Source organism: Megalops cyprinoides, chromosome 4 (assembly GCF_013368585.1).
Source record: "Megalops cyprinoides isolate fMegCyp1 chromosome 4, fMegCyp1.pri, whole genome shotgun sequence".
Classification (NCBI taxonomy): domain Eukaryota; kingdom Metazoa; phylum Chordata; class Actinopteri; order Elopiformes; family Megalopidae; genus Megalops; species Megalops cyprinoides.
The window spans coordinates 33,654,873-33,681,981 of NC_050586.1; the positions used below are offsets into that span (position 1 = coordinate 33,654,873).

General features: G+C 41.7%; 1 protein-coding gene across 2 annotated transcripts in view; it reads left to right on the forward strand.

Annotated features, from left to right (window-relative positions):
* Positions 1–2,399, forward strand: part of kank1a (KN motif and ankyrin repeat domains 1a) — a 46,396-nt gene extending 43,997 nt beyond the window's left edge. For both annotated transcript variants that reach the window (XM_036526502.1, XM_036526504.1), the window contains 3 exons: positions 1–201; positions 892–990; positions 1,654–2,399. In XM_036526502.1, the coding sequence (XP_036382395.1) occupies positions 1–201; positions 892–990; positions 1,654–1,716 (363 nt within the window). In that variant the 3' untranslated portion in view covers positions 1,717–2,399. The remainder of the gene's footprint in view (positions 202–891; positions 991–1,653) is intronic.
* The last annotated feature ends 24,710 nt before the right edge of the window (positions 2,400–27,109 follow it).

A 27,109-nucleotide genomic window follows, 5' to 3' on the forward strand; every position in this document is an offset into this window, starting at 1 on the left:
GCCGGCCAGACGGGGCTGATGCTGGCGGTCAGCCACGGCAGGATGGACATGGTGAAAGCCCTGCTGGCCTGCGGGGCAGACGTCAACATCCAGGACGACGAGGGCTCCACGGCGCTGATGTGCGCCAGCGAGCACGGCCACGTGGAGATCGTCAAGCTGCTGCTGGCCCAGCCCGGCTGTGACGCCACCCTGAGTGACAGCGTGAGTCTCCGCCTCCCGCTCCACCTCTCACAGCTGCTGTGATGGATGATAGATACTAAAAAGGCTGCATCTATTCATCTGTTGTCTACATCATATTTTACAGAACACCTGGGTTCTCTAATCATAAACCTATTTTTTCCATTAAGAACCTAGCTAACAAGTAGCTAGTTTCTTGTTCATCAAAATTGTGGTGACTCTACCGTTGCCCTGGAAGGCCACAGAATATGTGTGCTTTCAATACAACCTGAAAAAAGAACCATGTGATTTAATTAATTGTCTTATTTGAAGATGAAAGAAATATGTTTAACGGCGTGCTTCTTTATTTCATTTATCATCCTTTAGACACCACCCATAGATCACGTTTGAGTAGGCCGGTGACAGTGACTTTAGCGGGCTGAGATAATGCACTGAATGTGTTGATTTCCAAAAAATATTATGGAAAACAGTCCAGGACCTAAATTAAGCAATGCAGTGAACCAGCTCATCTCTGGCAGAGTGATGCTAATGGTGTAAAGAGAGCTGGGAAAGTTGTGAATTGCAAAATTGTGGGTTTTCGGTAACCCTTGTGTAAATCATTGTGAATCATGCAGAGATTATCTTAGAGATGATCAGTATGTTGAGTGTGCCCTGGTAAGGAAGTGAGCCATAGGGATTAACAGCGGATGCGTCTCTCCCTGTGTGTGGCACCAGGACGAGAGCACCGCCCTGTCCATCGCGCTGGAGGCTGGGCACAAGGACATCGCCGTGCTGCTGTACGCCCACGTCAACTTCTCCAAAGCCCAGTCCCCGGTGCGTACCCGCGCAAAGCACACTTCCACACATTGCACATGACATCTACGCTCACCTTTACCAAAGCCACCTTTAGGGCAGCCGTGTGTTATAGATGTTAATAAGCCACACCTGTCACCAGCAGTGAGCTGTAACCAGTTGAGCCACCAGCATGGTACTCACCCTGAGCTACTCCCATTGGTAACCAGCTGTATGAATGTATGTGTGAGGTATAAATTATGTGTGTCACCCTGGGTAAGCAGTTCAATAATATGTAAATTGGTCACTCACTTGAATAGACAGTACCTCCCTTCATTTTGCATCAGTTTTGTTAATCGGTACTGCATGTACCATAAGGTGGCAGTGTAGCATAGTGGTGAGGAGCAGGGCTTGTAACCATAGGGTTACTGGTTAGATTCCCAGCTGCGGCGTTGCTGCTGTACCCTTGGGCAAGGTACTTAATACACAATTGCCTCAGTAAATATCCAGCTGTATAAACGGATAAAAACTGTAAGTTGCTCTGGATAAGAGTGTCTGCTAAATGACAGTAATGTAATTCATGTATGGGGTGTGTGCGCACCTGTTTTGTCTGGAGTGTTTTCCCGAGTTTGTTTCATTCTGATCCTCAGAGAGGAGCGAGGTGTGTGTGTGTAATTTGGATGCTCCTGTGCCCTCTCTCTGCAGGGGACACCCCGCCTCGGGAGGAAGACGTCCCCCAGCCCCACGCGGAGAAGCGTGTTCGATTAGGGCGCCAGTGCTCTGAAGCCCCGCCTCTCTCCCACACCCCCATGCTGCTATTCGTTCACTTTCAAGGGCACCGAGGGTCGTTTTCCACACACTCATGTGGGGAAATTATTTATCTGGAAAGCAGCAAGCGTCAATCAGTTGGCCGGTTAAAGGCTATCCAGTCAGTTTGTGCTTGTGGCTTCCATCCAAACGCTTTCCCCCTTGGCGCTAGCTTTTCGGATATATAGCATTCACTACAGTAATCACTTCTAGAGACCTTGACTTCAAGCTCCGATTGTTCACGCTGAAAGAATAATCCTGGTTTTAGGAGCTGATCATGTTTTGCTTTCGGAACGCAGCCCTAGGTGCCCCTTGATCTGGACACTCTCTGAATGTATTCATGAGTTTCATTTGTGCCTGATCTCACCAGCAGTTCTCCGCAATAGAGGTAAGGAGCATCTGCCACACATGCTGAAGAGGCAGTTAACCGGGAAAGCGTCTGTCAGCGTTAGCTCTAAACACCGAGACGCTTTCCTCGTTCTTCAGTGTTGTGCCCCACATGTGCGGCCCTGTCTGCCCTTTCCATTTCAATCTGCATTTATAATGTCAGCAGAAGCCAAGCATTAAGCGTCAGAGGAAGATGGAAGATGTTAGCTACTGAAGCATACCTCTATTGCCTCTTGTGTCGTAATACAATAGATGTTCTGCGGTGTGGGTTTGTGTGTGTGTGTGTGTGTGTGTGTGTGTGTGTGTGTGTGTGTATATACACATATATATATACATACATTCATACATAGATATATAGTTATATATAATGTGTGTGTAATATGTCTGTCTGTGTATATATGCTCATGTTCATACATACACACTTACATACACACACACACACACACACACACACACACACATCACATAAGCATGTTAGTTTCATCTTCTCTGTGTTTCTCTCTATTTGGGTGTGCCGCCCCCTCCCCCAGTCCTGGATGTATATCACTGGTCAGCAGGATGGGCATTTATCAGCTTTCCATATACCATTTGGGCAATATATTTTAGATGGGATGTAAGATTTAACTTTTATATACAGATTGTTTCTATGTATTTAAAAAAAATCTCAGTATTTTGAATATTTCATATTCCCTTATAAACATGACATGAAGTTAAATATTTATCAATTCATAGTTTTTAATCCATATATAAATAATGTATTTCAGTGTATATACTGTATGTTTTAGAGGAGTTAGAGATGCTAGGCATGTGCTAGGCTTCCTTTTGTCTTTTATGTACAATTTATAATAAATTGTTCTTAGCAACATTGAGGTACTTTAACCTTTTTATCAAAATGTTTTGAAGTGCCTTCAGATTGCCATATAACAAGAATAAACTGCATTAAAATGACATGGGTGCTCTTTAATCCGAGCTCTTCAAGATGTTAATGTCATGTAATTGCCCTTCCCTCAAGAGCTGTAAACTTTTATTTCTTTGCATACCATGAAATGTTCAGTCCTCTATATCATGTGCTTTGTGCCACTGAATACAGCTTGCTGTCTCCCCCTACCGGTGTCAATTGGTATTTTTTTTTTACATACGCAATAGTATTTCTGTGGATGTCATGAATAACAAACACCATTTTCATTTGCGGCCCGATAGGCTTGCTTTGCTAGGAAATTGTTTTTTGTCTTTGTCTCAGTAAGAGAGCCTATCAGCATTATTTCACTAAGACAGATTCCCTAGTTGCAGTATTACAGAAGAGAACACCCAAGTATTTTATAGTGCGCTTGATATTTCATGGTATTCTTATGTAGAAAACATTTGCGTTTATCAAAATGTTCAGTGCTGTTATTGTGCTGCTTATGTTCTTTATGTAGTTGTATTACAAAGTGCAAATAAACATTTTAAATCACTCGGTCTGGCACATTTATTCAGAATGTTTTCATTGTGTAATGTTCAAAATTTGCTGACTCGCTTCGTGGAGATAATGTAGTCTAACTTTGGTGCATTACTGATGTGTTTGGGCAGGGTGATACTTTAATCAGTGGTTTTTCTCTTTGTTTGCTTCCATTGATGAATGTGTTTGTGGATGTGCCTTTTAGTTTCATGTTTAATTGTAGACTGACAGTAGAAAGAGAGGACCCCTGAGGTATTTAACTGTTTAAATGCTGCTCCTCCATGTACCTGGCTTTGGTTGAATGGACTTGTCCAAAGAAGATGCATTCTGCATTTTGTGAGACTATACTGTAAAACTGTACTTGCTTAGTAAAGGAATAAAGGCTTTCTGGAACATTGTAAAGATAGAACATGAACTGGGTTTGTTTATTTAAAATTTCTAGTTGGTTGTTTATTTTTAATTAATTTCATTGTGGTTTATTCATTTTACATTGGAGTTTACTCCCCTAATTTATACACATACATATCAAGACGGATGAAAGATGTCTAGTGGTAGGAGATGAAACGTACTTTCAGCAAAATGCAGTTGATTCAGATGCTAGAAATTGGATCTGCTGCTTAAGGTTGTTCAGTTATTTTGACCTTACAGGTCAACGGTTCCCAAACTGTCTTCCTCGAGGAGAATCAGTTGGTTGGAAGATATGTGTTAAAAACATGGCGACAAGTTTTTTAATCCACTGACTGGCCAATGATTTTAAGAGCTGCATTTTGTCATGTTTTACGTGTATATGTCCTGTTAACCATAATGTGTGCGTGTAGCTATATACTCTATAAGCCCCTGACATTCAGCTGTTTTCCTCCTTCATTAAACATCACTAACAGTATGATGTTTATCTCATCAAAAACAGATGGGATGACCGCAGATCTTGGTGCAAAAAAAAATGTCTGATGTGTTTCATTTTTATTACATTACATAATATTACATAATATTTTATTTGTGTGTTTAGTGGGCATGAAATGTTTTTGATCCTCTGTCATAATGAGTTTCCGTACTGCCAGACCCTGCATAATGTCTTCAACCCCCGCCACTAGGGGGCCAGGAATGACTATGATGGGGGCTCAGTGGGAAAAGACAGGCGACCAGTTTGTGGTCATAGCGGGGCACATAGCACGCTTGTGGGAGAGATGGTAAATTAGAGAGTGGTGTGGTTGAGGCCGCAGTACACCAGTTCCAGAGTTTTGGAGCATAGCTATGCAGGTGCCAGCCAGAAACCAATGGAGAGGGAAAAAGAGAGCCGTGTTGCAAGAGTACGTTGGAACGGAGAAGACCAGCCTGAACGCAGAGCTCTGAATAAGTTGAACAAAGGGACTACCATTGGCAGGGAGAGAAAAAGCGTTTTCTAGGGGGAGTGCCTTCCCAAATCAAGATTTAAAACCTGGGATTTCTTTGACAATATTAATATCTGCTGCCAGCAGATGGCGTTGATTTGTTACAATTTCTTAATATAAAGTAGAACTTTCCTCACAGTATTCAGTTTTGCAGTGTAATTCCTTTTTTATGTTATTTAAAGCAGAGGAATGTTGACCCTTCCAACTGACAGTACCTATTAAATTTGTGAGCAACAGTGTGGGATAGTGATCATGTGCTATTGAAGAGTAGTATACTCTTCATTTTGATTTTTTCCTATTAATGGGAACACAGAGGATGACTTGATCGAATGCTTAGTTTCCACTGGCAAATAAGTAATATGAGGGCTAGTCACAAGATCATATGGGTGGGTATTATGCAAATTGTTACAATGCCACTCTTTTTTGTATCTCACAATGGCCAGCAGGGGGCACTCCAATGGTGCATCTGGTCTGATGGTGAGTGTCTCTCTGCACACCTTTTGTTTGTGTCCCGCTGCTAATGTCCTTCAGAAATATGTAGAACTATCTTCAGTACCAGGAGCCTAGACTATCAGTGTTATAAAGGAGTGAGCTTGTCATTAACCTGTTTGTATGCACTCTTGTAAGTAGCTCTGTACTAAATGTAAATGTAGTGCAATGCCTGCCTCTTCTGGTTTGTTGCCCTGGATATTTTCTAGTCCTTAGGATTTTTCAAGTCCTAAGACACCCAAAGAAAACATTATGTATTATCACTGGTTAATTATTGGCCCTATTAAATATGTTAACTGATTTCCTTTAACAGTATCTCTGACCATGTAAGAGAGCTGGGCTGTAGGCCTTTGGAACTGGCTGCCCTTACTGCCAATCAGAGTGATGCACAGATTTGCCTTCTGCCTGACAGAAGTTAGGTCAGGTCATTATTTGAATATGAAATCAACACATCTAGCAGTTTATTTATGAATCAGTTGCTAATTGAGAAGTTGGTATGAGAATGACTTGAATAACCCATCACAATGCAAATGCTTGTTATCGAATAAGCAATGGGTAAAGCATCTAGATGTTCAATAGTTTAAATAGATTAGAAATGTCACTGAATTTCTTCAATAGCACAGTATTGCTGAAAGGTCCACTTGTGAACCCTCTGTAGCTTCCTGAGGTGGAGAAAACCCCTTGAAAAAGCTAATTTAATTATGCTGTCAGGTACCATAACTGTCAGCACGTTTTGTGCTCAAGCTAAATCTACAAACACAATAAAGCAGTCTGGATTGTGCTGGACCATTGTGCTGTTATGGAACCCAATTACCTTTAATGTTCTCCTGCTGTACTGATACTGAATCAGTGGCCAACCTCTCCCCAGGTAAGCATGTGGAAGGAGTCCGGTTTGGAGGCTGTGTTCAACAGATCTATATCTGCTGCTTATGGCAGTCAAGTGATGTAGTGAACGAGAGAGTACAAGCTGGGTGTACTGCACTCTGTAGAAGGACAGCAATCGATCACACACACACACACACACACACACACACACACACACACACACAGGGATGCACACACAAATACATGTACACACACAGGTGGGCATTCGATGCATACATAGACACACACACACACACACACACGGCACACACTGGTTATCGCATGCCAGCACAGTGAAAGAATGACTGGGTGAGCAGGGCAGGGTTGTTGATGGTGGCCCCTGTCAGTCAGCCCACCGGCTCTGCGCTCCATCTGGCAGACGAGGGCCGGCTTCTCTTACGCACAGCACCGACGCGCCGGCATGGCGGTTCTGCGCCCGCCCCCGGTTCCGACTGACTGGCCGAGCACAGGGCCGAGGTGTGCCTCCTTCACGCCATATCGCCCCCCTCCGTCCGCATCGCTGTTTACATTTCCCCGCTCCCGCCAGACGGAACTGCAACTAAATCTGCCACTGGGCGCTCTTTAACCCTTATCTGAGTGGGGTAATTACTTCACAATCATCGCAGGGAGCTGCGCCCTACACCACACACACTCGCCCCCCCACCCTATGGTGCAGTTGTTCTTCCTAGTGCAGTTCTCCAACAGGGGCGCTCTCTCCCCCCTTTGCAAAGTTGCCTTGTTAATGCAGGCTCTTGCCCTGTTGAGATACACTCTTCCCTGACATGCACTCGACCCCCCTGGTGGAGAGCAACAGTCCTCCCTCAGACACAGAGAGTTTGTCTTTGAGTAAGGAAAACGCATTGCAGACACTCTTGTCCTGACACATGATCACACTGTCTGTGCTGCTCTGGCTGGGCTGCAGCTGTGCAATTGACTGTAACGCTCCACACATGACTCGCATAGGGTACCTTGTGTCCTCACAATCCAATATGCATTGTGCTGATGTGACTATAGGTCTTTGCGGTACAATAGTACCAACCAGAATCATGGCAGAATCAGAACAGTCAGAGGGTTTTTGCATATGATAACACTGAACATGACAAGAACATTCGAGATTTAAATAAATTGTTTGTATGAAATACAAACACAAAAAAATATCCCTTGTCTTGGTGGATTTAGGGTCTTATATCAAAGCATGCTGAATGTGACTGCCCTGCAATGAGTCTGTAACATGCATTGATATGCATCCATTTATTATTATTTATTTGCCACGTGTCTTTGATTCATGGGGTTTTTGCTTACCCTTTAAAGTAGAGATTATGCGTTCATATTGAGAGTGAGACTAAAAGAGGGGGTTCATGAGCACGCAGGTCCTGGAATACGACCCATTCATCCGGGTCTTCATTCTGTAGATTTATGTTAAAAAGTATCCCCGTTGTATCAGAGAGCCCACGTGTGAAACAAATTAAATCTATATTTCTTCAGCGATCTAATCTGAGTGTTTTATTCTCCCCTGGTGCTGATAGGGCCATATTTCAGCATGTTGGCGCGGTTGAGGTTCTGATGGCAACATATTGTTGTTGGGGTCACTGCCTCCATCAGGCTGCTTCACGATGGGAGTGAATTGCAAAGGTTAATGATATTGTCTGTCAGGGGAAAGATGAAGGCACTGCGGGGCCGTCTCGGAGAAAGTGGAACTTTTCCACTCATCGCAGCAAGCTTTACGGGGCTTTTGTGCAAATGAATTGCGCCTGATGTGGCATATGATATACTGTTAAAACATATGACAGCGCAGTTGTATATGAACGCATGCTGAATTTTAACGCATCGAATAATGGCAACTCTGGTGGAATCAGGTCACAGTGTAGTTTTGACACGCACCTCTTGGAAACAGACAGAGATTGTCAGAGATTATCTAGCATGTGTCTTTGCAAACCGATGGCACCAAACTAATGATATGCCCATTATACCTCTGCCTACGAAAACATGTTTATCATTAACGAAGTGGTCAGATCAGATGTTCGGTCTCACTGTTTTTTTTTCCCGGTACAAAGTGGAACAGTGCCAGTTACCCTGACAGAAGGTTACCGAGCCAGGGTACCCCTTCATCCCTAAAGAGCCCAGGGTACTCCCTCTGACGGCCAGTCGCCCAGTCAAACGGCCGAAGATTGAGTCAGCTTGCATTACAAAAATCAAACCTCCATACTTCCCCCGTGCTAAACGTCAAAAGAAAGGGAGCGAGAGAGATTGGCGAGCAGAGGAGGCATCCGCTCATGCAGCACGACTTCTCTGCACGGGGGTAAAGAACCCGAGGACGTTCCATTTGCGTTCTGGATGAGGTTTATCTGAGCACTCATCTCCCATACCCTGCATACGCTGAGTGGGCCCGCCTGCAGTGCAGGCAGGGAATGAAAATATAAGGGTGGCGATCATAATCCAGACATCTGATGGTGCCAGATAAGAACGCTTCAGGGAGGTAAAGGAATAAGGCAGGACGGAATTATGGATGCTGTACTGCGTCACCGTGGTCTTCTTCGGGAAGAACAGCACAGAGTGCAAAAGCATTCACAGACTGTTCTTTTTCGTTTTTTTAATGAATGCAACACTGCAATTTAGTAATGTTGCCTGTTTTGTAAATTGCAGTGGTGCTCGGTACATTCCGATACTGGTTTATAATAGTGAAAGCTGTTCCGTGTAACCTGGGAATTTTGCGCCTTTAATTTTGTTTTGGCATATGTACTTTGAACATTTGAAAAATCCATTTCGATTTGCAGTGTATTTGTCTTGAGCAATACTAGAGCTCGGTGTAGTTTAAATAACAGTTTATAAAGCTGTCTGGGAAGGAATTGATGGTGTGGACAATAAATGGTGACATATTACTGCCTGACAGAAATCAAATTCCATAAAAGCGAAATTGAAAATCCGCAAAACCTCGCGCCGCTGAGTAGATGGCTCGTTTTCAAGTTGCAGAGAAGATTGAAAGAACTTGCAAGGGCAGTTTGTTGCTATTCGTTTTGGGTCCACCACTTGCGAACGAAATTAACCATGATTCGTCCTGTTTATTCCTGAGCCCATATTAGGTTTCTTAGCAGTGCCCTTTAATATTAGACACATGGTGATTAATATACATAAAAATCACACATATACGAATGGTCACTTTTGGAAAATATTCCTATAATTCTGTTTAAAATATATGTCCATCCTCAAAGAGAATGTTTTGACACATTTTTTTTTTGTTGTTGATTTAAGCATTCTGTCACATATGTTTGTGAAAGGCGTATGCCCGTTATGCACGCTTTGCGTTAGTTATACGTTAATCAATAGTCGCATTCATGCTGGGCACATGGAAACATTCATACTCTATCAGGTGACCGAGCGGCTCTGTTACTCCACCCTCTTGAGTCACGCTCAGCTTCATCACTCTTTGTATAGGTATCTGTAGAAATCGACTTATATACTAGCATGGTGTCGCACCCATTGGCTAAATATACAGAGCCTGCAGAATAAAGCTTACATTGTGCAATAAGGTTAGTTTTTGGAGCAGCAGACTCTTGCCTGAGCTGGCACAGTCAGGTCAAGAGAATCCCAATAAGCTCAATTACAGGATTTTGAGATAGTCATCATTGTCTCGCCATTATGGTTTATCTCGCTGCTTTAATATCTGTATTTTAAAATAGATGTCATGCCTGTGTCATAAAGCTCTTCAAGTAGACTGTACTTGAAGCAGATTATGATAGACCTATTGACATAATAAGTGCTACTGATCTGAAATATCCAGTCTTTTGAAATAATACAGGTTTCATATCTTCCTGTGTGTGTGCATATCTGAGTGTATGCTTGTGAGTATGTGTTTTTGTGTTTGCATACGGGTGAGTCTGTGGTGTCTTTATGTGTGCAGATGTAAATTGCTGAGTCTATATGTATGTGTGTGTGTGTGCGTGTGTGTGTGTGTGCGTGTGTGTGACTCTAAAAGCGGACTCCCCCCTCATCCACAGCTTATTCTGTCAATGCCAGATGCTCCGCAGCCTTGGGCGGGCTGGCCTGCGTATCCCCCAACCTGACCCTTAAAGACGGCCACTCCTTACCCACGCCCAAGGCTGGCCATAAGCAACGCCTGCCACCCACTCTCACAGCCCCATAAAGTTTATACAAGAGTTTATCAAGAGTGTAGTTAACTACATCCGAGGGAGGTCCCCACAGTAAGCCAAGGGCGCCATAAAAAAATCAAATAAATAAGTAAAAAAATGAATGAAATAAAACATTTATTAGGGCAATTTATTCACTCTTCATCAGAATTTATGGGGGAAGGGCCTGAATGCTAGCTGATCTCTTAAACGCTGCAAACGTTACCTTGCACTGAAGTGTAGATTTACCCATTTGCATTGTCATAGCATTTTAAGTGAGTATGTTGCTTGCATATTCTCTGTGGGTTGCTGAAAAGAGGCAGGAACATGGGGGATGGTTGGAGTTTCCCTTGGTTGCTGTGTGGCATTGGAGTCACAGGTGGTCCTTAATGAGTTTCCCCTGTTGATTTCTGCCACATAACCATGAGGGTCCCTCTCCTCTCCTTCGGGGAGGGGGGCTTTCCACGCTTAGTTACAGGACAGAAAACACTCAAGGCTCAGGTGGTCCTGTCAACATCACTTTGAAACTTTAAATTCTCAGTTTTTTTGTTTGGAATTATGTGGTAGGTCAATTTCTTTCTTTTATACTGCCAAACTAATTTGAAATATCAGTGAGTAATGGTTATGTTGCATCTGGTACAATCGCTAAGGTTCGGTTCTTTTATGTTTTATAATCATGCTGCCAAAATTATCTTTGTCTTATGGATAATTTTCAATTTGATCTGTCGAGTGCTGATCTGCAAAAAAAAAAAGAAATCATCATGTTACATAATTTCACTTAATGCGCAGTGCACACGGCTCATGGCTCCTGACTATCTTAGCTGATAGTGTGCTCATCTTAAGCATAGGGTGACCCCTATTGCCCATATATGATCCCAACTGTGTCATCAGCTGACAATGACCAGGGCCCACAACAGTAAATGTGGCTATATTGGCCTGGGTCTCCTCCTCTCACCATGAGAAGAGCAAGCTGTGAGTCATCAAGTGCCAGCTAATTGTTAGGATGATGTCAGTGGAGCAGTATCTATCCTCCAATCGGTGCCCACTTCACTGTGGTGCACTGTGGGATTAGTAATGCGATCAATAGTGTGTGAATGCACTATAGGATTGCACTCATGTTGTGCCCCTGCATGACTGTATGTAACGTAATGTAATGGCTGCATGGGTTGGTGCAATGAGACAAGCCTAATATGCAAATTTGTCATTCCAAAAAGGATTGTACAACGGTAAAAAGCATAACAAAAGAAATATGAGACAAATTCCACTAAATTATCAATCACCCACACCTTCTTCTAATGACAACATACCCATCAGTCCCATCATGAACAATACCAAACACCACAGATTCACACAGTATCAGACCACCAAACCTTGATGACAAAAGGGTTGGCAGGAAAGAGAGGCTTTGTATTTCTCCAGCTTCATCCCACTTCACTGTGGTGCACTGTTGGGACTTGTACCAAAAATCGGTAATTCCAAAAAATATGCATGCAACATTACAATAGTGTTTTTTTGACATACCATACACATACATGTGAAGCTTGACATTTTAAGTTCTCCTCTTAAAATTAGACAAAATCAGTTATTTGATATATATGATGATATATATCGGTATGTATAGAGTCATACCCGTGTCTTGGAAATGCTCAGTGAGTAATACGGTTCTGGTGCTGTTTCACTGCCCTGATGATGTCACTGGCTCATTGCACTCTTCAAATTCTGCTGGAAGGGATTACAAGATGGAGAACAACTCACTCTTCCTCTAAGTGAATGGCTCTGATCATTTAAATACACAGGAACTGTCACAAATCCCACTACCACACAGTGTAGTGGTAAACCTCTCCTTTAACAAGACTTGTAAAATCCCCAAAGTTGTTCCAATGAACAGGTGTATGTTTCAGAGCATGCAAAGATCAGAGGAGTCTCCCTGTGCCCTTGGAAGCAGCAAGGCAATTGAAAGGGACAATGAAGGCCCCAGCCCTGCATTTTTATGCAGACATATTTCACCACGCTGTTTCAGAGCTGATTCAGCTCTACATTTGGAGATCTGAAGCACCATTAGAGAGAAGCCCAGAGTGCAGTATGACTTTTACCCAGTGAAGAGTAGCTGTTATCTGTGCAAGATGTTGCTCCTCCCCAGTGTCACTTCAACAGCCTTTGGTTTTGTTCTCCATCATTGCCACAGCTGGTACAGCCTAAAGAGCTGAGCTCTCTCCTCTCCATGGCTTATAGCCATGCACCTCACCATACCCGTGGAAGGTCGCAATGTTAAGGTGGCAGAGCAGTGCAATAGACTGACACCAGTCCATTAGGTTGCAGTTTTGACCTCTTTGTGTCAAACAACTTTTGCACTCCTGAGCAACCTAGATCGTTTCTGTACGTCTTCAGCTGTGTAAATGGATATGTAAATTGTAGGAGAAGATGTGTGTTGCTCTGGGTAATGTTTAAAGAGTGTCCTTAGCAATGTTGTTGAGAACCAGGAATGATCTGTATCAGTGTCGAGACAGACCTTGATATTCACCTAAGAAGTAGCAGAAAAATTGTGCCAATGTGGTTTTGAGCAAACATGCAGGGTGCACAACGTGCCGTGGCCTGTTGAAGCTGGGAGTTTACAGTGGACACCAATCGGTTTGCAGCTGGTAGGTGTTTATGGAGGGTTTGGCACAATGCAGAAACCCTGGGCTTCTGAGTAACATCATCTCACCCACAATCAGCCCTGTTTATCTTTGCAGTTACTGACTCAAGCAGTCATCATCAGCTTGATGGATTATCTGACGCTCAAGGTGTCTATTTAAATGCTGAGACAAGACTGGAAGGTTCAGAGAGTTGCTTAAATGGATAGTTTGTGTGTGTGTGTGTGTGTGTGTGTGTGTGCATGCTCGAGCACATGTGCCTGTGCTTGTGTTCTTATGCTCATAAGACATACAGTATTTGCATTTTATAGACTCACAGTTTCCAGTGATAAACAGTGTTGTGTCCTGTTTTAATGTTTTTCCCAAGAATTTTGTCTAAATTTAATCTGATTTAACAAATATGTAATATGGTGATCTGACAGTTTAGAGTGATCAGATACCAGAAGGCAATACCGCATAATGCATAAGATGGAGGAGCCACTTGTACTTAAGCAAAACAAACCAAAGAAAATATTTATTTCCACACAGAGATACGTCTACTGCACTTAGCCTCGAAACAGTCGATGGAGTCTTTTCTATGGCACTGAGCGTCTATACATCCGCCAGCGCCTAACGTATTTATTTCTCACGGGCCGGTAATCAGTTGGCCAAACACAGGGCCAACCGAATAACCTTCAGGAGTGTGATGCTGTCCTTCCGTCGGCCTGCTGTCTTCGGAAAATTGCCTCTGGAGTTAGTGAGCGGGAACAGTTAAGATTTACAAACAATGATGAAGCTTGTCATGCGTCTTTGTCCATCTATCACGCTGGCAGCACGGCAGGGCGTTGAAGTGTTCTTCATAAAAGCCAGCTCGCTGTGAAATACGCCCCTGTGCGCTGTTTACTGCGGGGAGCTCGTCAGCAGCGGCTCACTGTAAATCGCGCGCGGGAGGTGACACCGCAGTCGATCACCGGCCGGCTCACCTCGCCCGCTCCGCTCTCAGAACGTGCGCACCGCACCACAGATGAGATGCCCAGATTGAGTTATGGAGGAATTTCAGTGTTATATGAGACAGCTTTGTTTTCTTGCTCCTTTTTTTGCAGCTGGGCGTTCAAAGTTAGTTTTCGTGCAGCGAGAATGCCAGGTTCACTTCATATAAACTGCAAACTGTCCGTTCTTTTTTATTTAAGAGCGAAAAACTAACTTTTGTAACTCACAATGAATGGGAAAAAAATAGACTGAGGAGTAGTGAGCAGTCACTGAAGAATTCTTCACAGAAAGCAATGAGATAAGATTTGATGTGATTGAACAGTAATGATAGATTTACTTGTTACTGTCTAACTTAATATGAATAGGTAAAATTATCTTCATAATAAGATATAATAAGATATAAAGATATCGTCATCTGTGTATTTTATATTCTGCTGTTTTTTTTTTCTTTTATGGTCATGCAAGTGATGTCTGCTCCATTCGTTCAAGTTCATTGGAAAACGATTGGTACTGAAATGTGAAGTTGCAATATCCCATCTTCCATCAACAAATAACCTCATCTGAAATGAAAATCATTTTCTCAAGAGACTCTGTTATCTGAGTAGCTACTTCCATGTAATTCCAACATCACTCTTTCTCTTCCTGTCTCATTCTCTCTGTGAAGTGTAGGCGCACTGATTTCAACATTACAAGAGCTGGCTCTATATAAAGACCCATTCATTCTCTGTGGCATTTTGAAAAAGCAAAAAAGAAAAAAAAAAATCACACTGAAAGACAATGAAAAGGGGAAACCCAAAGAGGTGCAACATTTCATGTGGCAAGGACACAAGGTCATGTCTCCACATTTGACTAATCCCCCCTGAGGGCATTATTGCTTTGTTGCACATGCAACTTAAATACCCAGAGCGGCTGTGTTATGAGTTAGGTCCTGTCCTCTGTACTAAGAGTTTAGGGAGTTGCTGCACTTAATGATTAGCAAACATTGCCAAAATAATGAAGATGCTTTTAACGCATACATATTTTCAAATGTGACATTAATCAGTCTTAATCAGATATGAAGCAACACTTCAAATCTCGAACGATCGCATGGTTCTTTTTTGTTGATTCTAAATGTATTTGTTCATTTTTTGCATTTACTCATTGTGTTTTTTTTTCTCATTGCAATGCATTACAGTGATCTCAGGTCATGTGACATGTGGAGCTAATCTGTTTCTGGTACTTCAAAAAACCAGTAAGGGTGTTGGAACCTTGCAGCTGACAAGTGATACATGTGAGCTAAAAAGATTTAAACTGTGAGGGCAACTGAAAAAAATACAAATTGCTGACAAATATCAATTGTAGGTAAAAAGTACATCGATTATGTATCTACATAGACACACAGCATGATCACAGTTATGAGTGCATACATCTCATGGCATTAAAACAGCTGGGAGACATGTTGTAGCCACTACTCCACATAGCCCACATCCATAAATGGCTGACTTGTTCTTTTGGCAGAACATTGTTCCATGCATTCCAATGCCCTGGTTCCATTCATGTGCAACTCAAGTAAACACAGATTCATCTACATATTCATTTGGCCCTCAGAAATATTCAGTGCTGACAGGCATAGAAACTGCTAGATCCCTTCTCATTTTTTATCAGCAGCTGACTATTGGTATGTGAAACAGTGTGCTTTCCAAAATGAATGTTATCACTCCTTATGATATTAAAGCAAAATTATAATTTTTTAACCACTGTATATAATAAATTCTTGTACTTTGTAGCTACAGACACAACTTTATATCTCTAAATAATAAAATGAGTAGTTTGAAAGTGGCTAAACAACATTTTTTTAAATTGATTTCTGAGTATCTATGTTACACTGTTATGAAATATTATATAAATTATATATCATGGGGAGGCCAAGGAAGGCACACCAATCATCACTTTAATCTTTTAGTCATGTCAGAAAAGTCAATTGATTTTATAAAATCATCCAGGAACCTCCATCAAGACACCTTAAATATAAGGTCCTCTCGTGTGCTGACAGAACACCAGGAAAGCATAAGAACCCCCATGTTGCTATTTTTCTTAGGGAAACATTATTTTGTGGAGGACCAGATTGGTGGAACGCCTAGAGTGGCCCAGTTCTTCATCTTGCCTGTCTGGGTGATAGTAAATCTTTGGCCGGCCCAGAGGAACTCGGCAGCTGTCTCTTCTCATTGGCTGGGCTCATAAACAGCATGCTCCTCTGCTCTCGTTCGGTGTGTGTAACTGAATTCTCACATTTCCCAACCCGCAGGGCACAGTTAGCAGCTCCTCTACGTCATCCTGTCCTCCGCTCCTGACCGCCGGTGCTAAGTGCTCCAATCCACCACGGCGGATTTGGTTAAATACCAGTGTGATTGCCTGCTACGGCCCCCTAAGTGCTGTTGTAATGTGTTGTACAACATCTCCATTAGCACTTGCCCGAGGCAGTGAGGAGATTAAAAAGACAAGGCCTCGTGTTTTATGTCTCGGGTCTGACAGACTGTCCGGCTTCAAAGTGGCTTGGCTCTGTCACCCACGGAAAAACAGAATCAAATAAAATACCTCCACAAGCTAAGATGTAGAAGTGGGACATTTTTGTTTTCCGTTGGTTTAATTAGCCAGATCCCTGTGACTTGTCAATTAATTGTTTTCACCAAGAGCGTCTGTCATTTGGAACATACGGGCTAAAGGATTTTAACTATTGTTCCATGAAAAGAAAGCCAGTGCATTGAGTTCTTTTCAGTGTTTGTTATCAGTGAGCGGCCAAGCTATCTGTATTGACTTTTTTGTGTTTGAATGTATTCATAATGCAGTACTTTGCTCCTTACCTCTTGTTTTAATATAATGACAAAATCCCCCAGCTATTGATTAGTGTTGTGGTATGTATATCCATACTGTTTCCACGGATCAGATGAAAGACAGAGGGAGAGAGACAGATCATTTATGAGGCTGATGGGATCATTATCAGAGATGATGATTTAGCAGGGGTGTGTCACGCCTCCTGATGACTCACTCTCGCTCAGGACAGATTGGTTAACAATGCGGGATCAGAGGTTTTTATCTCTTTAATTAACCTTTGACCCCCCCTGATGCCTGCTGTCAGTGATCACTGGCCACTGACCGTGCTCCCTAATGGACCAATAATGAGGATTTAAGTGTTCCCCTGTGGTGCTGCAGGAAAAGAGCTGCTTTGGAGACTGTAATTAAACACTGTCTAAGTCTGTCTGATAACACTTAACGTACGCTGTCGCTTGGAAGTGTGCCATCTTACAGAGGGGAAGAAAGAACTTTACAATAGCAACCAAGGTGAAGGTAGCCTTTACTTCAGAGTGTCATCCATTGCATTCATTTACTTACATTAATGAAAAAAGATGGCAAACAGACAGCCATTTAAAAACTAGAGACAGAAAAGAGATGCCCCCATTTTGTTGTACTTATGTAAGTAATAACTCTCCATGTTTTGGCTTCTTCCACATTTGTTCCAAGTTCTGAATTTCAGAACTTGGTAATAAAATACAGAGGGTTAATTCATGTGAATCTCTCATCGCAACACAGCTGACCTCATGATATATTCCCAATAATGTATCTGAATCAGATATATGTATTTAAATAATGTATAGAATCGGATTCCACACATTATGTTTAGAATCATGATTCTGTAAGACAGTTCTGCTGAAGCAAAAAAAAAAAAACTATGAAAATCCATACCATAAACTCTGATAATCTGTGATCAGATGATCGCCTTACATCAACAGAATGTGCGCGTTTAGAGTCCTGTGCCAATATGAATGTGAAAAAGAGCCACGGCCCCCCTGTAGCATCAGTCTCCTGCAGTAATATTGACTCAGAGGAGTCAGCATCTGCTTAAAGGACCGGGCCCCGGTGTGTTCGCCTGTGTTTTCTGCGTCATTAAGTCCTGCCACCGCTCTAATGATTGAGCGAGACACTCGTGTCGTTCCCTGAGAAAACTCAATCTCTCCGAGGGTCGTCCTCCGTCAAGTCATGTGCCGTGAGGTGCAAACAGAAGCCTCTCTCTGGCGTGTTCTGACCCCGATCACATATTCTCCGGGCTGGAATGTAGACACATAAGTTCTGCCTTAACCTAAACCCACTCCATTCTTACATCATATCACAAGTCATTTTTTTTTCTCAATTTCTCTCTAAGGATTTATAATTACTGCGATTGCCTGCCTGTGAGTATAAATTGAAATTGGTTATGATTAGGTAATAATAGCAATGTAATGATTTTTAATAGTCAAATGTTCATTTTCAAAGTCAATATAAGATAATAATGTTCATTAAAACATCATGTCCTGTCATGTCATGTCATATCATATCATATCATATCATTCAATGATACTCCAACTCACACTGAATATACTGTGTGTGTGTGTTGGGGGGGGGGGGGTGGAGGGCTACAGGCGAATGTAACTCAGACTGTGATAAAGCAAGAAACCCTTGAGATTTTAGAAGGCTTTACTTCTAAAGGGGTATCGGAGGTGCAAATGTAGCTCGTTCATGTTCATTGAAGTGGAGGAGTTATCATAGCTCTCTCCCTGGTGTAGGGATGAGTCCAGGAGAGAGAGAGCTTATTCACGGTTTGTTGGTCTGAATGGACCTCTCCTCTCGCTGCTAGGCCTTTGTGTTCCTCTTTTCAACCCCAGAAATCATCTAGCTTTTCTTGTCCCCTTTCTGTGGGTTTAAAAAATTCCTTCTTTTGTCAAACCACACAAAGAAGGCTTAATAGTTTGGAAATCTAAGATAGAAAGTCGAATGTGGGTGACTGGGGCAAAAGTGCAGAGGAAATGGCACCTTTAGAAAACAGAGAGAGAAAGCCAGCTCTTGTTTCAGTAATGTTTACATGAGAGACGCGTGTGATTCTTGGACGATGTTGAATCCCTGTCAGTGCGTAGAAAGAGGCCTTTGTCCCCCAGCTTTCATCTCAAAGTGACATGAAGCTCTCTGAGGTACAGTTTGCTCCGTTGAGAACACCTGTCAATGTAGAGTGCACCTTTGCTAACTCAAAAGAACCAATTTGGATTTACCTGTGTGCTGTTATTCAGAAATACATTTATTAGCAAAGGTAAGCACTCACAGAAAATATCTCTCATGGAGGTACAAGTCAGAATATTCTTAGAGAAATGCGTTGATTTCCAAAAAAATATCATCAGAGATCAGAGAAGTTCATCACGCTGTTGATTCCCTTGACAATAATCAGTATTGAATTCCATAACATAAATGATCAAACACAATGAAACCCTGACACAGAATATGACTGGTCACCCAACAACCTGATGTGATTTAACCCCAACCCCCCCCCCCCCCCCAACCCCACTAAACCCCCCCCCCCACAAACGAGTCCTGCTCCCAGCCTTCAGTGCACTTCCCTGCTGTAATTAGATCATAGATTTCTGCCTGATGAATACCGAGTGGATTAACACGCAAAGTGCTAATCCACAGCGCTGTGCATTATTGCTGTACAAGGGCCCGTGAAAAGACCACGCGGTTAGCTACACAAACACAAGTATTAACGATCGGCCCGTTTGGAAGCGGTGACAAACTGCAGGCCGGCATAGTCCTGAGGCAGAAACCAATCAGAAAGTTAATGAGGAGAGAAATGACTCCCTTCCATTGCTCCTTAATTACCTTCATGGTGGAGGGGAGAGAGAGAGAAAGAAGGGGCTGGTTGGCGGGACTTCGGGGGTGGGGTTGGTTGGGGGGGGGGGGTGTGGGCGTGGGTTGGAAATTGAACAGATGATATCCACTCAGGTTATGAAGGTCAGAAACCCAGTGAATTAGGTTCATGTGTCTTTACTGACTCATAACTTTGATCGACGATGGCAACATAGTAATATCTGTATATATGCAGGCGCTGAGTGAGAGTTAGTGAAGGTAGTGACCGAGCTGAAGGCTGGATGCCCTTTAATTAAGTGTTATTTTGGGGCTCTCTGAAAGCTTTTTCAGTCTTTCAGACATTTTTTATGAATTTTGTCATGGTCTAAATAGCACAATGTTGTGGGTTGGTGTGCCAAATAAAAAGTGAGTACGATTTACATCTGGTAAATGTATTGTTCTTTGCAATATCCCTCTTGGTGTCAACAGTTTTTGTGATTAAAACGTGTTGCATTGCTGAAAGATGAAAGTTTGCACTCCCTCTGTGACACCTTGAGGTATGACATGTTGCTATTTGTGCTGTTCTCAAACAGTGCTGGTGCTGGGTCACAAAACGTCCAGAGACCAAGCATAGAGATTTTGTTTTTATTTGATTTCGCTCAGCAATGTGGCTGCCAAAGGTAAAGGTATTCATTTTTCACTATTGACTGTACAAGCAAACAACAAATCACTGGTGTCCAAAAGGCCATGATCAATACTCATTTTGACATGTGGCACTGTTGTCTGAACTATATTTCATAATTGGCCTGGTGATCCCGATACCTGGAGGTTCTGTTTTTTTTTTTGTTTTTGTTTTTGCATTAATGTATTTATTGATAAAACAAGCATTTCTTTACCTGAAATACTGTCCAGTGATTGCCTTAACTAGCTTTTGCTTGGAGAGCAAATATAGATGTTTTGATGTCATTTTCCATTAGTTACCATATATTCTTTTAATTTTTTTATACAGAAATTGCATCAAATGATTTTAAACATCAATATTAATAAACAATAAATATTCACACAACCATAAATAATGGTAATAATTTACAATTGATAATCAACGATTTTAAAAAATCTGCTTAGACTTTTTTAGGTCTACAGCCAATGCCCAGCTCTACAAATAATTAAGACAACATGCAAGTCACCCTGGACAGAGGTACCTTTCAATTATAATTGCAGTAAAATCAAAACTGCCTTGACACTGCTGGTTGTTTGGTCTTGAGCAAAAAGCATCTTTTACTTTTTTGTGTCTGACAAACTTCTGTGAATATTGTGTAAGAACCTTTTAAGTAATAATTAAAAATGTCTGTAATTTAGTCATGAAGATCTAAACATCTGAAGTTTGCGATGATGACAATTCAGTTAATTAGACAGATCACCACAGGCCTGGCCTCTGTCTGGTGCATTTCTTCTTACTGTTACATCATGCCCCCTAATCTTCTCCTGTTTTTGCAGAGCTTTACCAAAGAAGGGATCCATAACATCTAGGATTTGACGAATAACTTTGTCTGGTGGGAACCCTCAAGATTCTTCTTCCTCATTTCCATCCAGGTGGGCTTGTTTTCATTCAAAAGGGCCCCCCTGGGGGACCTGGAACACTGCCCTTTAGCCACACTATGCAAGGTCACTGTTGGATTGGATTCCTCCTCTTGCTCCTGGAGCTCCACTTATACCTGTAGGCGTCCTGTATTGACTCTACTGATTTTTTGAGAGATATATTGAGAAATATACAGACAATTACATTGTTCATCCCAGAAATATATTGCAAATATATTTGAAATGTTAACATGTTTAAAATGCAAAGCAGAGATATATTGAAGTATACCGAAATGGTAATCATTTTCATAATTTCAATATATTGATTGTGGTAAAAAATATATTCTCAACATGTTTTTGTAGGGATGGCCTTTTAGGTTCCAGTGTCCACTCAGGGCTGACCTTTCTGCTCTAGCACGTCCTCTGGGAGGCATTGCAATGCTGTCTTATGGCCACGATCTGGATCTGTGATAGACTGGACTCCAGATTAAGCCAAAGATCCCAGCAGGTCCATTTTTATACACTGTATTTTTGTTGCCATTCATATCCATTAATAGGTTTCCTTAAACGTGTTTTCAGTCATCTTGGAATTTCCCCTTCCTTCCTTCCCTTCCCAAATCTCCCTTTAATATCGCAAGTTCACTTTCTCTGCCATCCTCTCTGTCCTCACCAGCATTCAGTGGTGTATTGATACATGGTGGCGGCTATGCAAATATGCAAAATTGAAATGGTCTGTTTTAAAAATAATTGCACTGAAAACCTGTAGTACAAGGCGACTTTTTTATGACACTGTTTCAAAGACACAGATATATGGCCTGACCCCTATTAAAAAAATGAGAGTTCTTCAAAGTTCCTTTGTCCTCTCTCATATGTCTACACTGACCCAAAAGAGATTTGTTCTGAATAACCATAAGATTTGGATGTACATGATATTCATCATTAGATCACTTGTTTTATTAAGAAATCAAGGGAACTGAGATACCAGAAAAAGGTAGAATGGAAAACATTTAGAGAGGGCAGTATTCAAGCAATGCTCTTTCATTTATTACCCATTGTCTTGATGAATTACTTTCCAGAAATGAATTCATATCATAACTGCTGCGTCAACACAACTCTTGTTTATGGTGTTAGATGACTGTTGTGCTGTGTTTGTGAAAATTGTGGATAATAACAAGTCGGATGCAAAGTGTTTTATAGAGATTAATTTTGGATTACGTTACAAGTATGGCTGTTGTTTTGTTTTCACACAACAGCAACAGAAGTCATTTGGAATATCCGAGTGTTTATTGTAGCTATTTGGTTTATGGAAATAAAAATGTTATTGATGACTGAATTTCACTGTGTGTATGTACGTGCATACGTGTAGGGGGTACAATAAAATGGAAAAGGAAAATTACTTGTATTTTCTTTGCTCTGTGCTTAGAAAACATCTATTTGATTCTGCCCCATCTGTTGTAATCAATAACCTGACCATCTTGTTTTTTATTAAATGCACTTACTCTTAATTTCATCCACCAGTGGTTTCAGAGAGAATAATGTGGAGTTACCTATATGGGTTTGACATTATAAATCACTTCTCGAGACTGGATCGTACAGCGGTATCGATTGATCCTGATATATCACAGAAATTTACTGTCACTTCTGTTTTCAATTAAAGATACAATCAGTCAGATAATGACTTAATTGGATTTTACAGAAGATTGAGTTTTATTGCTCCGTGCTTTATGAGTTTAGTTAAGGAAGACCATTTCATCACGGTTGTCAGTGGCGCGAGCTGCAGAGCCGTGTCCTTATGTTGCTGCTCCCGGGCTGTGTACAAGCCCCGGGAGAAAGTGTCGGCGGATTTGTTTTTCTTGGGTTCCTATTGCGCCATGAATCATGTCCCACGCGCGATAGATAAAGCAGACGTCATCTCAAAGACACCTCCAGGCCCGCTCAAATAATGGTAAGCACGCACGCTGTGGATGCAAGGACCTGGGGATTGTTTTCTGCGGAATCTAGCTTTCAATTTAAAAGAGGAAAAAAAAAGTATAACGTGATTATAGCCGTATGAAAGCCGTGATTAATGTTTAATAAGCGTGGGTAAATAAGGATGCTAAAGAAGGAAGGAGGTCTGGAGTTGTTAGTCAGAGAAAAGATCCCATCGTTGCTGTGGGGCGTTTAACCTGGGGCAGAAGGTGACCTTCATTGTCTTGTTGACACTTCTGAGAGAACATTTCACCTCAGTAAAACCCCTACAAGTAGTGCACCCCCTGCAGGCCAGTGGTGAAGACTGAGAATGAAATCATTACATTTAAAGACTGGAAAGGTGCAGTTTGGCTTGTAAAGTCAGCCTTTAACTGAATGTACTGAGTATTAAGAAATACAAAGCGAGAAAATTATAATGTTTTATCACTGCTTAGCTGCTAATGCCAGGAAAAAAAGATATTATGTCTCCATGTCCCTTAAAGGAAGGTAATGTTCAAGTGAATATTTTGAATGATATGGGTAAATGCTCCATATCATATATCTGACTGAACTCTGATAAAATGAAAGATATGAGATAACTAGTAATTAATATACACTTGCATAGTATAACAGCTTGATTAACAATATTTTCAGTAAATTGAGATTTGTACATTATATGAACCATAGTAATATCACAGCTTGTATAGCACAGCCTCTGTTATACAGGAACACATATTAATGTGGCCTGTCTGTGCTGTAAATACTGTTGTACGACATTAATTACCATTGGCGGTACAAGTGTAAATGCCACAAGCTCAGATAACACTTTAAACACTTTGCAATGCACTACACCTGTAATATCTTACGTGCTTAATAAATGTGCTCTCCCTGACACACTCAATGACACAGTAATCTGTTTTAATGGCAGCACAGGTCACATCATTAGTGTGTAGACTTCCCACCTCATTCTCATAAGAAGCAGTTGTGGTGTTCACTCCTGACAACACAGACATTCTAACATCTGCAAAATCATTAGCTGTCAACATACACACCACACTTTATTATAGACACCTAACAGTGCAGTGCAAATTTGGTTGTGCCAAGTTAGCAGGCTGCCAATTTATCTCAACTGAATACGCGTATCTATACATGATTCACGCAATAAACGTACACAGAAAACACTTTAGTGCCTCTTTTGCATTGAAAGGCATACATTTCAACATTTACATAGTGTATACTGCAGCTCGGAAACTACTTTTGTCTGACCTAGAGCAGCTACTTGCTAATCATGTGTCACTCCTCTACGCATTCCTGCCACGACAGGCTAGTTCACAAACCCACCCCATTTAGTTGTTACCTCACTTCCACTGCACCCAGCACTTTGCTCTCTTCACTGGCTCCATTGTTATGGCTCATTTCCTGCGTAGAATCTGCATGCTGGCTCATTATCACCGAGCTCTTATCATCCATCTCTCATCTCTCTATGTGGCCTCTCACTCTGGGCCTCCCAAGTCCCTCGCCATCCCTTTCATTTGGCCCATCATGAGTTGGCCAACTCAGCACCTGATAGTCATGCTCCAATGATTTATCAAGTCCCCTCCACTTGCTCACTCACTTGCTCACTCACTTCATTCATTTATTCATTCATTCATTCATTCATTTATTCATGCATACCACATCTTCCAGATCATCATTAATCTGATAGCCGCAAAAATAGCACAAATCTTAATTTGGTGTCAAATGCTCACCAAATGCAGGGATTTGTATTGTATGTTTTTCTTAGTATAAATGAACTGTTGTGCATTGATGCTGCTGTAGGCGAAGTGTAAATTTTACGTTTTGCTAATTTTATAGCTGAGGCAATGGCCCGGTTAGCCATACTATCTTGTGTTACTGGTTTGGATAGTCACTGCAAGCATAATCTTAACAGTTAAGGGGCACTGTCTGCTTTATGTCATGTATGAAATGCAAAATATGAATAGCAAATAGGAATTGTGTCCAGAGGGAGGTGGTACAGACTAAGAGGCCTGCATTGAAACTAGATCTGGTCTGATTGAAAAGCGATTTCTGCAGAATTGAACTAAAAGTTGATGGGGGGGGGGGGGGGGGGGTCACAGGAGGGTTGACTGAACTTACTCCAAGGAGGACATTGGAAATATATTCAAGTGCCATGTTATTTTGCATCCTGCTTGCTCAAAGTTAAGGACAAGAAACCTTAATTGTGAGATTGAACACAAATTTATCTTATTTATATAGTCCTACACAAACACACACACATACACCTTTTTAATTTCATTTGCTGACAAATTCACAAAGATGTAGAGGGAACAAAAAAGATAATAGGGAGTCCAAGATTATACAGTTGGGATTTGGGTCTGAACTGTTCCAGAGGAGAATCACATGTGTTCTGGTATCCAACCCATGGTAATTATTAGAAAAATGAAATTTGTGGCTACTTTATTCATGCTATGACTTGCATCCACTGGAATTGGCTGCAATAAGCTTCAGCGTACATGCAGAGTGTAACCTCCAGGAGCTGGGTCCGGTGTTCCTGCTCCATGGCATTACCATTCAGCTCGGCTGAGCAGGAGAAGTCTCCTCTCAGAGTTTGGCGGAGGGGGCATTAATGAAGTCCTGCTCATTGAATCCCTTCACATTTAAATGGAATGGGTGGAGCCGCTGGAGGAGGGGGGTGCTGTCAGGGCCCCGGTGATTTGAATGGCCTTGGTGCTGCACGCAAAGAATAATCGGTGCTACATTTCGCAGAACAGATGTCCAACAATCACTCACTGACGTGAAACCTACTCGCCGACTGACAATGAAGTCAATGAAGGATACACCCACTGCAGCTTAAGAAGAAACTTGATGCAACACATTCAATATTCTGTGACAGAAATGGCAGAGCGACTGCTTTGATCCAACTTCGCTTATCAGGGGACAAGTATATTCATGCGTTAAATTCTGCTGATGTACTGGAAATATCTCACCTCTGTCGTAACAGACGATGTGCTGTGTTGCCAGATTGACCTAATCTACATTGTTATAGCTTCAAATCCTGGCAGAATTAAGCCATTGTTTTGATAGAATTGACCAAATGAAATATGCTTTTAATGTGTTCTAATTTTCTATATATGCCTAATTTTCATATAAGCAACTGCACTTTATTTTCATAGATACTGATTTCCTTTATGGCATTTCTTAGCACCCTAATTTTTTTTTTTATTCCTTTGCCAGTCATTTTGTGAATGATGTTAATTTGTTTAGGGGGAGCATAAATGGTGTTTTAACAAGTAGCCCAAACTAGCAGGTCAATTTTTGATTAAATCAAATAATCTAAGTGTAGATGCTCACTAGAAAACAAAAACCATCACAATGTAAACCATTACCAGTAAAAATATACAAACTCTCTTTACAGACATGCGTGTGTACCTTGGTTAGACAAATGTTCTCTGGCATCTGGCACCACATACATGATGAAGCAGCTGATATTAAGCAGTAGCCTTTCACCTCTTATAACTTTGTTGCAATGAAAAGATAATAGGGCGATACAACTGTTTGATCCAAAACATTAAATTCGTCTAATTAAAACAACCGCACACTCCCTGAATAATTTTACCCAGCTCTCGTCTGCTGACTTGAAATAAACAGTCATTTTCATTTGAAGTCAGATAAAATACCAGCCGTAAATTGTTCAGTATATTTTAGATGATAATAAATAGCGTTTTTATATAACAGAGGGAGGAACCCCTGACAGCACAGGCCCGGTGCGTTAGTCCATCTCATTGCACATTTATAGGGGGTGAGTCGTTTATGGCCTGCGTGCTGTCCTTCAAAATAACGCGGCGATGGACCGGTGCACTGATATACCACAGTGCGCCGATGGCCTTTCGTGCGCGAGTGTGTGAGTCGCGC